The 13,570-nt window shown below is 40.8% G+C and overlaps 1 protein-coding gene across 2 annotated transcripts in view; it reads right to left on the bottom strand.

The window, feature by feature from the left end:
* Window positions 1–2,314: 2,314 nt before the first annotated feature.
* LOC116252143 (uncharacterized) overlaps window positions 2,315–13,570 on the bottom strand; it is a 33,253-nt gene continuing 21,997 nt past the window's right edge. Inside the window, exon 4 of one of the 2 annotated variants that reach the window (XM_031626227.2) lies at window positions 2,315–2,627. In XM_031626227.2, the coding sequence (XP_031482087.1) occupies window positions 2,404–2,627 (224 nt within the window). In that variant the 3' untranslated portion in view covers window positions 2,315–2,403. Of the gene's footprint in view, window positions 2,628–8,045; window positions 8,230–13,570 lie in introns of those variants that run through there. The other variant, XM_031626228.2, reaches the window with a different exon arrangement.

The following is a 13,570-nucleotide window of genomic DNA, read 5'->3' as shown; positions in this document are numbered from 1 at the left end:
AACAAACTAAACATGTTAAGGACTATGTTTATAACAATAATTGGAGTGAGCAGTTGTTAGCGCTTTTGCCCACTGATATTAGGGATGAGCTTTCGTTTGTGCAGCTTCAACAGGATGATCAAGTTAGAAATTTTTGGCAAGTTTCAGCCGATGGCAACTTCTCTGTTTTCTCTACTTATAAGTTGCTTACTGCTGGTGTTCACATAGATGGCATCTTGTCTAAACTGCAGAAACTAGATATTCCCCTCGAGTCAAGTTTTTTATTTGGTTATTATTTCATAATCGTCTTCTTACTAGATCTGCTTGTGTATATCGAAATATTTTGACTACTGCAGCTTGCCCTCGGTGTGGTGCTCTTGAGAAAAATACTCTACATGTCATCTGGAATTGTAGTTCTTCTCAAGCTATATGGGCCTATCTTCATGGAGCTAAATTGTTAGAGTTTAATACTTCTACTTTAGAAGTTTGGCTGAGGAATAATATTTCTAGGCATTGCTTTTCGGTTAACGATATGATTCCTTGGTTTATTTCTTTTGCTTCGCTTGTTGGCATATTTGGCGATGGCAGAATCGACTTTTATTTGAAGAGAGATTTTTCTGGCCTGATGATGTTTTATTCCACATAGTTGCTTCAGTTGGAGAGTTCAGAAACCATATGACCCAACTTCGATTATCCCAACAAAAAATTCGAAACTTTATTGCATGGATGTCACCTCCCTTGGGTTTTGATAAGTTGAATGTTGATGCAGCTGCTAGAACAAATCCAGGAGACTTAGCTGCCGGTAGTTTATTTCACAATGATAATAGAGAATGGTCATTTGGCTTCACTTGTCATGCGGGGTATGGTCATATAACTAAGGCTGAACTTATTGCTATTCTTCATGGTTTGAAATTAGTTTGGGAACATGGCTTTCGTAAAGTTATTGTAGAATCAGATTCCTTGTTAGTTGTGAATAAAGTTCTAAAAGAAGTGCAGCCTTATGAATTTATTCTAGATAGTGAAGCAGTATCAAGAATTGCTGAGTCAATATTGAGAGTGTGTCTTATGTCATGCGTATAGAGAAGCTAACATGTGTGCTGATTTTCTTGCCTCATGGGCCTTTCAAGAAACCTTTGGAATGGCCATTCTTACCAATGTACCTGGTCATTTGCATCGATTGATTGATGAGGATTTGATTGGTGTAGCTAGACGTCATGCTATAGTTAGTTAATGCGGTCCTAAGCCGCTCCTATATACCAAAAAAGGTACTTTCATCATTGTTTAAGTGGATTCACTAGTTGGAAGCATCAAAATGAAGGACCCCTAATGCCTTATTTATGCCCTCGTACTAATAGGCGGATCAATTCAAACAAAGGTGCAATCATGTGAGATCAACACAGTACTCAAGGGTTAAGGACCATTGTTTTATTACAAAAGAACTTGCATTTTTGTATTGACAAACACATTGATTCAAATGACAATGGGTTGCCCAAAAGGTATAACGTAGCTGGTTGAGCTCACTTGTCGATGAAAACCTAATTACCTAATTGTTTGTTCAAGTTTGTGGCCCTCCTTTTGACTACAAACGGTCGATACACTACACTTTAAGTGGCAGGTATCCCACTTCATACCCAGTTGCCCAAAAGGCATAGCATAGATGGCCTTAAGGCATAGCATAGATGGTCGAGCTCACTTGCCGATGAAAACCTAATTGTTTGTTCAAGTCAATGGTTACTATTCCTTTTGAATGCAAACGGTTAATGCACTGCACTTTAATTAGCAAGTGTCACACTTCCTACCCAAGTCTCCCTAAACCATGAGGATAGGGTGAAGTGAGGGCTATTTCGCTCTCTCCTCAAATCGCCAAGACAGGCCAAGACTCACACAAGTCTGACCGAGGCTAGACCTAGCCAATGTGCAACCCTAATAGCAAAGGGTAGGGTAAGCACAGTGAAAAGGGTTTTTAAGAAACTTTGAAAATTAAGTTACAGTGGTCTGTAAAATGGAATTAGAGATTTCCTTCCCTGAACGTGAAACCATTAACAATGTTCTGGCGAAAGAGAGTTGCAAAATCAGGATTTCGACCAGGCATTGCCTCTTTTACTACCGTTCGTATTGCAAACTGACTGAGACGTAAGGTCTCACGTTGGATATCATTAGAAATGCCCATTGAAAGTCTCAGAGGTTGAAGGTACATTTCATACCTTCAAGATGCACACATAAAAGCAGACGTCCATTCTACCAGGCATTTCATCTTTCACAAGGCTTGATGTTGCACCAGGCTTCATGTTGCAAAGTGACTAAAATGCATGCATCAGAAGAGATGACTTAGAAATGCCCTTGGGAAGTCCATCGCTTTGCCATCATTCAAAAGTTAAAGGTAAATTTCACACCTTTAAGATGCACACACACCAAAGCACACGTTTACATCTGAAACAATACATTCAACATGCCAGAATGAGAATCATCAACTTCACAATTACTATTCCCATTGCCAAAGAAGTCAAAAGACTCTTTCCTGCTCTCACGTTCCTCAACTACAGAATTTTCCGACTCTATGAAATGATTACGCCTTTGTTGTTTCACTTGTTTCTCAGCTACGATGTACTTGCCACCATAACGCTCTCTCTCATGGAATCCTGCCCAAACTGGAGAAATCAAACACAAAACCTTTCAGAAACATGTAGAAATGAATAGCAAGTTAAGGGTCTCCATACATGTCAATCACAAGATGGCAAAACTGCAAACCAGTCAGTAACATGTTAGAATGTCATTTCCAAATAAACCTTGAAAAAGGACGAGCAATGAGAGGAATGAATTCCCTTTCGGATATGTATTAGCTAAAATCCTGATAAATGTTACAAGTATCGTAACTTTTACACCTCCATATCTAAAATAGAGGTATATCTTGTAAGCGTCACACATAGTGTGTGATACATAGCCCGTACATTGCAATAGAGTCGGCGAGTGAAAATAGCGAGCCAATTTTGAAATAGATTTAAAACCCCCTCTCCACATTTTCAAACACTCTTAAGAGTTGACCAACGGAGAGTATTTGCTAGTTTGAAGGTGAAATTGTGTTGATTTGAGGGAGAAATCATCAATTCAAGGGAAAATTTTCCCATCAGATTTGCCCATTTAGCACGTATCTGCACACTTCCACCATATGTGCAGCAATAATGTCTGGATATGCTTACTGCTTCAAAGAGAAAAAGGATTGAAAAAAAAAATGACACGGAAATGGGCTATGGTGAGCACTAGGAAGTTGAGGGCGACAATCAAAACATTAAACAGGATTGGGATATTGATGCTAGTCTACAATCATACGTGGCTAGCTCAAAGGCAAAAGGGAATGGCATAACACATACAGAAGGCAGACTACACCAGGTGGTAGGTCCAGTGGTAGGGTATATCCAGTGATAGGTCGAGTGCTTCCAGATCAATTAAAACATTTTTTCCCTTCCTATACTGCTGCAAGTCCTCAACCCAACATCAATATAAGTGTATAACTATAACATCAAAAGATATCCCAAATGCATTATGCTTGTTCTATTGTATCTTTCGATGTTATAGTTATACACTTATATCGATGTTGGTTGAGGACTTGCAGCAGTATAGGAAGGAAAAAAATGTTTTAATTGATCTGGAAGCACTCGACCTATCACTAACTTGTTTCATTTCTAGTCAATGGTATATGTGATTACTTATATAGGTCCTACTTAGAAAAAGTCATCTAATCATCAATTAAGACGAAAAATTATGTATGCAACAATTAAAAAAGTCAAAGCATATATGATATAGTGAAGCATTGAAATTGAGCTAAAAAGAAATATGGTACAGTATTGCAGTAGATAGATGGACTGACACATAGTTAAGAACATTGATAACTTTCTAGTATATTGACCTAAATGTACCACAATCTTTAAGTCTCTTGACCTATCAAATACTTCTAAGACTGCTCAATTTGTGTAATATTTTCTATGATGTGCAAGTTGGTCAGATGTGTAATCAATATAGGTCATTCTATTAGGCTCCTTCATTACGTGAATCTCATACTTCAAGATATTGGTAACATAAATGAGATGAAATCAGCAGTAAAACAATGCCAAGAGGCCACAAATGTATTCACAATCATACTCATACATTGAGTCGTATGAGGAAATTTACACATGGAACTGAATTGACCCAACTTCCACAAACTCGATTTGCTAGAAATGCACTGATTGTGCAGAGTCTAGTGAAGTAAAAAAAAATCATTTAAAATAGATGTTTTCTAATGAGGAAAGGCTGCATGTCCACATGCAAATAAAAGAAAGTTTGTGTCATTGTAGATTTTATGTTTAGTAATGAATTTTAAGAATCATGCATAAAATTATTGAAGGTTTGTGTATCTTTAGTCAAAGTTTTCTGGTTGGTCGATAGCAAAGACAAGCATGCCATGGGATATTTCCAATGAACGGCCAATAGTTAGGCTCCCTACCTTCATTAGGAATGAATAATATTTGAAATTTTGAACAAACAAAAGGGATACTTCGCGCACAAAACCAGATGGAACAGAAAACAACTTACAAGCTCCCTAAGGAGTTGTGAGCTAAAACAATAAAAAGGACGGCCAAACTCGTATCTGCAGTCAGCTTCTATATAGTTTGCCAAAAACATTTCCACCTACACTGTATCTGTTTTTGTTATACAAAATCTGACTCTGTGTTGGTGTATCTTTCGCCCCATATAGACTGCCATTTCTTCTTAGCTGTTTGCAGAATTGGAGCTATGGATCAGATTGCTGGATATCCATATCTACTGCTGTTCTTGTTACGGTGAGAGAAGAAAAATTGTGAAACTTACATTAACTTACCCTAACTAAAGATTAAAAGGGATTAGGGCTAATAGAAACAAAATTATGTAAGTCCAACCAAAATAGAATGAACATTAAATAGACACTCTCTAACTTTCTAATATTCTAAAAGAACTCAAAAACAACTACTAAAGACGTTCAGCACTCCCCCTCAAGCTGGAGCATATATATTAGTCACCTCAAGCTAGAGCATATATATTAGTCATGCTTAGCTTGTTACATTCTCTCAAATCCTCGATAAATCGCCTATGGAAAGAGCCTTGGTAAAGATGTCAGCCATCTGATCTTCCGATGAGACATGAATAGTACTAATCACTCCTTGTATTAGGTTCCGAACATAATGGCAGTCTACTTCAATGTGTTTCGGTCTTTTGTGGCAAACAAAGTTGTTGGCAATATAGGTGGCTGCATTGTTATCGCAATACATTTTCATTGGGAGATTCACTGACATGCCCAAATCTAAAAGAATTGATCTTACCCATGACATTTCAGCTGCAGTTTGGGCTATAACCCTATATTCAGAATCAATACTAGACCGGGCAACCACATTCCGCACAAAACCCTGTAATAGACTTCCTGTCATCCAGACCCTGCATAATCAACATCACTAAAGGCTTCTATGTCAATACATCCTCTTTTTTTAAACCATAACCACATCCCCACGACTGATTTTAAGTATCTCGCCACCATCAATGCAGCTTCCCAATGAACCTTTTGAGGTTTTTCCATAAACTGACTTAGTTTCATGATAGTCTTTGACTTCCAACGAGTAGCGCTGCTTCATACGGAAGGCATACTCCCAGGTTTGATTTTGTTCGCCTATCCACTTCACGAGGACTTGGTCACCAACTCGGAATTCCATTGGCCTTCGATTCCGATCCGCAAACTTCTACATTTTCTTAGCAGCCTTATGTAAGAACGCCTTAGCCATCTCCGTCTGTTCTTGCCAATTGCGAACGAACTGGTAGGCAAAAGTAGGCCATCCCTTTTCTTGGGCTGCAAGGGTATGAGGCATCAACGGTTGTTGTCCAGTGGCTATCTCGAACGGACTATGTCCAGAAGACTCGCTCTTCTGTAAATTGTAGCAAAATTGAGCTACATCCAACAATTTCACCCAATTCTTTTGATTTGCGTTGACATAGTGTCGAAGGTATTGTTCCAACAATCTGTTGATCCGTTCTATCTGGCCATCTGTTTGTGGGTGGAAACTCGTTGAGAATAATAAATCTGAACCCAGCAAACGAAATACTTCGCGCTAGAACTTTCCTATGAAGCGAGCGTCCCGATCACTGACAATGCTTTTCGGCACGCCCCAGTGCTTGACTATATGCTTCACAAATAACTCCACTGTCTTTTCTGCAGGACATTCCTTCGAGACTGGGATGAAGGTGGCATACTTCGAAAATCTATCCACAACCACAAGGATGGAGATGAAGCCGTCAACTTTGGGTAAGCTGACGATGAAGTCCATGGAGAGGCATTCTCACGGACATTCCGGAATAGGAAGAGGCTCCAAGAGACCGGCAGGCTTCTGATTCGTTCCCTTGTCCTGCTGACAAAACAAGCATGTTTTCACATATGCTTCAACATCATCGCGCATTTGTGGCCAATAGTAACCACGTTCGAGGAGCGCCAGCGTCCGCTCTTGGCCAGGATGGCCAGCCCACAACGAGTCATGGCATTCCTTCAACAATTCTCGCCAAAGGTTGCCCCATCTAGGTACGGACACCCGCCCTTTGCCATCAAAAGTCCATCCCGCAACCAGAATCGTCGCGTTTTTCCCGCTTCAACTGTCTCGACCAAGTGCTTGGTCACAGGGTCCTGCTTCATGCCTTCTCGAATCCACCCGAGAAGAGCACTCTCAAGTTGTGCTTCGGATGATGCTGTCCGAGTAGCTGCCTTCCGACTCAGTGCATCGGCTACGACGTTGGTTCTTCCTGCCTTGTACTCCAAGGCAAAATCGAATTCCGCAAGGAATTCCTGCCATCAGGCTTGCTTCGGGCTCAACTTCTTTTGAGTCTGGAAGTAACTTGTGGCTACGTTATCAGTCTTTACCACAAATTGACTTCCCAACAAATAGTGCCTCCATGTACGGAGACAGTGGATAATGGTCGTCATCTCCCTTTCATGAACAGAATACCGACGCTCTGCGTCCTTAAGTTTTCTGCTTTCATAGGCAATCGGGTGACCTTCCTGCATCAGCACTCCGCCAACAGCAAAATCTGATGCATCTGAGTGGACTTCAAACTTCTTCGAGTGGTCGGATAACCTGAGCACAGGGTCCTGCGTCAGGGCCCTCTTCAATTTCTCGAAGGCATCTTCTTCAAGTCCTTCCCAAGCCGAAGTCTGGTTCTTCTTCAGTAAATCAGTGAGAGGCACAGCTATCAAAGAATTCCCCTCAATGAATCGCCGATAGTAGTTCGCCAAGCCGAGAAAAGAACGCAACTTCGGTACATTGGTTGGCGGTTTCCAGTCCTGGATAACCCTCACCTTTTCTGTGTCCATTCGCAGCTGTCTTTTACCCACTACATGACCGAGAAAACTGATTTCTTGTTGGCCAAATAAGCACTTCTCGCGCTTCACATAGAGCTTGTTTTCTTCCAACACCTTGAACATTGTCCGCAGGTGTTCCACATGATCTCCCATTGAGCCGCTGTACACTACAATATCATCAAGATAGACTACCATGAACTTATCTAAGTACGGATAGAATATCTTGTTCATTAGAGTCGAAAAAGTGGTTGGGGCATTCGTCAACCCGAACGGCATTACCAAGAATTCAAAGGCACCGTAGCGAGTGACACAGGTTGACTTCGGCTCGTCACCGTCAACAATCCGAACTTGCCAATATCGCGATCTGAGGTTCAGCTTGGAAAATACTCGAGCTCTGCCTAGTTGATCAAACAGATCTGCAATCAAAGCTATATCACACGGATACGGGTACAGTTATCCTATGGGTACAGGTACGCGGACACGGCAAGTTTTAAAATTTTAGGATACGCGGACACGGCGAATATTATATTCAAAAATTTTAAAAATGATAATAAAAAAAACATGAAATTAATAATTCACTTTTACTATCTCATAAATCATAAGAAAGAAAGTCTCAAACAAAACATTGTTTGTTCATCACCAATCTCATAACTCATAAGTCATAATTGATAAGAAAGAAAGTCTCAAACAAAACATTGTTCATCACAAAACATTGTTCATCATCATTCTAGTCATCATCAATGCCCAAATCATCGTTCTCCTGAATCTCCTCTTCTTCCACAATAGAAGATGTTGATGGAATACAAGGTTCTTCGAATCTTGAATTAACAACTTCAAGTTCATTCTATTGTTCTAAGTTAAAGTCCTCAACATTCACGTCCCAATCTTTAGTTTCTCCTTCCCTACAAGACAAAAAAATTGTAATTATTATGATATTAGCGAATAAGAAGAGAAACATCTAAATCAATAAATCATATACTTAATTTATCTATATTCTTCTTTGTTTTGTGATAGAAGTAGAAGGTTAGAATGCACATAAACCAGATTTTCTGCATGTTTGCTTGTGAGATTATTTCGTTTTATAGTGTGGATTTGTGAATATGTACTCCAATTTCTCTCACAGCATGAAAATGTAGCAGGTTGAACTAGCAATCTGAAAGCAAGGTATTGAAGAGTAGGATAAGCACATCCATGTTTAATCCACCCAGATATAGATGGATAATCATCTTTGTCTGCAGTTGCACCTACATCTTCTCCAATTCCAGTAGAAAACCTTTCAAACTCATTATTAGCTCGGCGATTTTGATGTACATCAATGAAAATCCTATTAATACATGCCAATCTGTTTGTTGATAATTTTGGATCCAGATGTGGTGGGGTTCTTCCAACACCCCGTGCAAGCCACTTTTTTCCATAATATTTAGGATTTAATGTATGTGCCATGCATTGAAGATGATTGCTACTTTTATCCCATCTCAATCAATATTCTATGCACATGATCAAAAAATGTTGAATCTTCAAGTGCAATATTTTTTTTCTCATGCTTAAAAATAACCTCTTGAATTTTTTCAATCATAGTGTCTCACATCTCATACACACGGTGCAATGCTGAATTATCACAATCAAGAACTCTCAACATCTCCCAGATCGGCTTTGTGAATGCAAGAAATAAAAGATTTGATCCCACCACTTGTCTTCAAGAATCAATCTTTTGATTGCTTGAGCTTTGTCATCATCATCAGCACGGTAGAAACTCCAATCATCATCAGTACCATACTGATCAATGCACTTTTCACCACTTTTATCCTTTTGACCATAACAATTAGAGATGCAAAACGTGTCTCTGCAACTCTTAATAATTTTAGATCAGAATGCTTGTTATAAATGGAAAGTGCATGTTGATGATTTACTTCTGATGTTCCTCACATCTTTTTCCAAGTCTTCAATCCATGAACATAATTCATAAGCATGAGGATCTTGCTCTTTACTTGGTGGATTGCATATACTCTTTAGAGCCAAATTTAAGCTATGAACTGCACAAGGAGTCCAAAAGATATGAGGGTACTCCTTTTCTATCGCAATACCAGCCGCTCTGCATACAGGTGCATTGTCTGTAATTAGTTGAACAACCTTATCTTTCCCCACTTCTTCAATTATTTCCATAAACAATCCTTTCAAATACTCAACACTTTTATATTCACCAGATGCATCTATTGCTTCCAAGAAAATTGGTCCATTTGCTGAAGTTGTAATGAAATTAATAAGAGGGTGTCGTTGCAAATCTGTCCAGCCATCAGAAACAATAGAAACTCCGTGCCGATCCGAAGTGAACTTTTGATACTCTAACAATTTGTTCACTCGAGTCATCTGTTGTTCTAGTAGTACAGTGCGAAGCCTTTCAGAACTAGGGGGAACATACCCAGTCAAGTTAGAATTTGCAATAGATGTAACTAAGTCTCTCCAATATGGACTTCTAGCTACATTAAATGATATGCAATTAGCATAAAAAAATGTCACCACTTTCAGATCTAATTCTCGCCGTCCTTGTAAACTAAATGAATCCTGATTTTTGATGAACATCAACAACTTTTCTTTTTTTTGGGAGGATTCTGAGCATCATCATGTAAAATTGAAGCAATGTCAATGTAACCAAATCCAGATGATGTGCTTTTCTTATTCTCAAAGGCTTTTTGTTCTTTCTTCAACTGACCCAAAGTCTCTTACTGATATCTTTACATGGTTGAATTCCTTTTTGACTGATTTTTAACAGATGTGCTTTCACTCTTGTATATGATTCATTGAACTCAACCTCACAAAAACTACACTTAAAAAAAGCATTTCCACCACCTCCAGGAGGTTTCCCCATTATTTTCACGTATGACCATGATGGTGGCTGTGCAATAGACGTAGCTGATCCAGAACCACAACTTGAAGGTTGAGACTGAGACACTGTTTTTCCTTTGCTCGCCATACTACATTAAACATAATAAAAAGATGGAAAAAACATATAATGAACATAAAATTTATGAAATAAAACAATACAACAAACTGACAAAGTATAAACATGCAGTCACAAAACATCAGAAGCAGAAGGAAGGCTGAAAACTTGTTCAAGAATGGTAAATGATCGTACTAAACCTTCATAGATAAAAAAGCAGAAGCAGTTCATTCATGTCTAAAAGAATTTTCAACTCCTTCAATATCGTATATCTGTCATGTAGCCAAAATATATGCATTTCACAATATATATGCATACAATCATGTCATAAACTTCTAAAATTAACATTTTATATGTTAATGCCATCTAGATTGGATGCTAGAATCATTAATTTCCGAGCAATAGCCGAGTTCATCTATAATATCTAGCTGCGATCGACTATGTAGCTGAACCTGCTTATCTCACTTGATTGTTATTATCACGTATTCATCATTATCTAGCATCATCAACAACACGAAGGCAAAATCCCCAAATCGACAAAATCCCCAAATCAGCAAAATCCCCAAATCCCAAAATCAAACAAAAAAAAGAAAATATCGCACATAGCATTGAAGAATAGGATCCTTAACCGTCCAATCTTCAAACCAAAACATCCCCAAATCGGCAAGAAATACCCAATCTAAAAATCCCCAAATGAAAGTTGAAACCCTAACTTCTAATATCGAAAAGAAAAGAAAAAACACTTACCTCTCTGTCGCCGGCTACCGCCGGACGCCACCGGATGCCGCCGGAGGTCGTCGCCCGCCATTGCCGAACTGTGCTGCCACGGAAGTCATCGAGGGTAAAGGCAGGTCGACCGTCGAGGGTAAGGCGTAAAAAGAAAACGAGGTTTAAAAAGAAAATTGGGTTATGAAAGTGGTTTGGATCGGGTCTGACCCAGACCCGATCCAAAACGTATCCAGCCATATCCACGTGTTGGGATCCACGTGTCGACACCGGTACGTGACCCAAACTGCCGTATCCGTGTCACATAGAATCAAAGGTAAGGGGTACACCTTGTTCAACGCTAGATAATCCACACATAGCCTTTTGGAGTCATCATGTTTTGCTTGGAACAACACTGGTGCACCAAAAGGAGCTTTGGAGGGTCTAATTATACCTCCAACTAACATCTCGTCCAACTATCGCCAAAGTTCTTTCAATTCTGCAGGGGCCATCCGATAAGGTGCCATTGCCGGGGGTTTGGCACCAGGAATGAGTTATATGGCATGATCCACCTCACGTCGAGGTGGCAGCCGTCTAGGGAGATCCGCAGGCATTGTTCCTGCGAATTCCGCTAAGACAGGCGCAAGCGCCTCTGGGACCAGACTAGGGGAGTCATTAGTCACTTCCCTTATTGCCACCAAGTACGTCCCTTCACCGTGTATTAGGCCTTTCTTCAACTGAAGAGCAGATATCATTGCGGCCTTACCCTTATCCCTCTTAACCGATATTGTTGGAACCATACAAGGAGACTTCTCATCCATGATACTGATACTGCGCAGGTGCGCCATCGGAACCATCTTCATTGTACTGAGGAGCTCCATTCCTAGGATCATCCGGAAATCATCCATCGGGACCACCGAGAAGTTGGCTCTTTCTTACCAACTCTCAATCTTCACAACCGCATCCCGGGCTACACCGTGGATGGGTTTTGTCTCTGAGTTCACTACCTTCATGTGTAACTCTCCCTTCTCAAGGGTGAGACCCAATCTCCTCGCCTCCTCATCTGAGACGAAGTTACGCGTGGCACCCGTGTCTACCATGGCCATAGTAGGTCTTCCATTTACCAAGATCTCTAGGTACATGAGCTCATTGGAAGGTGTCGTTGTCACCTTCGTTTTCTCCTCCCTTTTTAGGGTGTTAAGAAGTTGAAGTGCACCCATCTTTGGTCCTTCCCCTTCTTCACCTTGTATCGCACTAGCAGATTGTCTTGAAGAGTTTGCTTGATTGTTTCTGTTTAGACGCTTCGGACATTGCCTTGCCAAGTAACTACCATCGCAAAACCAACATTTCAACACTCTATTCTGAGGGTTGTCATTTTTGCGAAAGAAAGTCCTCCTCTTGACTTGATGTTGAGTCGATGATTCATCTTTACGATCATGTCGATCCACTTTCTTTCCTCCATGGTCAGGCTTCTTCGAGGGCTTGAAAGTGTTAGTGTACCTCTTGCGCTGGGTATCGGCCAAGCGTTCTGCTACCACATAAGCATCCTCCAAAGTCTCCGGATTACTCCTTTCCACTTCAGATTGTGCCCACGACTGAAGTCCCAAAATAAACCAGCTCAGTTGATCTCTAACATGAGACTCTGATAGGCCCACACATAATCTCGCAAGGATCCCGTATGTTTTAATTCACTGACCATTCGATAGGCATGGCGTGTCGCATTCGGAGGCATGAAGTAAGTTTTCAACTCTCGCTGAAAATCATCGAAAGTGTCTATTGTGCAGATCCCCTTTTGAATGTCGAGTTGTTTTCTTCTCCACCATGCCACAGTATCGCCCTCAAGCAACATAGCCGCTGTCTTGACCTGAAGGTCATCCCCCACCACGCCTTGCAGATCCAGGTAGTATTCCACTTGGAATAAAACATTGTCGATCACTCGACTATCCCAATTTCCACTGTATTTTGCTGGCCTCTGAATGTCGACCCTCGCTAGGCGATCGTCACCTCCACCTACAGAGATTTGTCGCTGTAGTGTGCGGTTCTTTATTTGAAGTTCCTTGACTTCAGCTTGCAGTGCGGTCACTATGTCAGTAAGTGACCGATTCATGGCCACGAGATCGGCCATTTGATCCCGCAGGATCTTCATCTCGTCCTTCATTTCTCTGAAGGACTCAACTGCATTGCCCAACGCTTCTTCATGAGTAGTTACGTCGGCAACCAGCTTGTTCACCACCCCGGCCAAGTCTTCCTGACCCTGGGATGTACCCATCTCGTCAGACTGGGCTACTCCCTTGCCCTTGGCGCTTCGCAGACTGTATTGAGTCGCCAGGATGTCCTCCTCGATCAACGATCGCCGGCGTGTAGTTCTACACCGACTATCCAACCTCTTCCCCAGATTGAGCAGAACCTGAGGCAACAATATCACAATCCATCGGTAGATCAACCAGGTCCTAAGTCTTCCTAGAGATAAGAGCATCCATTTTATCCTGTGTGGCATGCTTCCACCGTGAGTCTAATAAGGCCTGATGGTGAGAAGAATGAATAGTGTGACTAGACATAGCTTGATCAAACTGCACCAAACTCGTACTCACATAGTCAGT

Source organism: Nymphaea colorata, chromosome 4, assembly GCF_008831285.2.
Source record: "Nymphaea colorata isolate Beijing-Zhang1983 chromosome 4, ASM883128v2, whole genome shotgun sequence".
NCBI lineage: Eukaryota > Viridiplantae > Streptophyta > Magnoliopsida > Nymphaeales > Nymphaeaceae > Nymphaea > Nymphaea colorata.
This window is presented reverse-complemented; position numbering and strand designations above follow the sequence as displayed.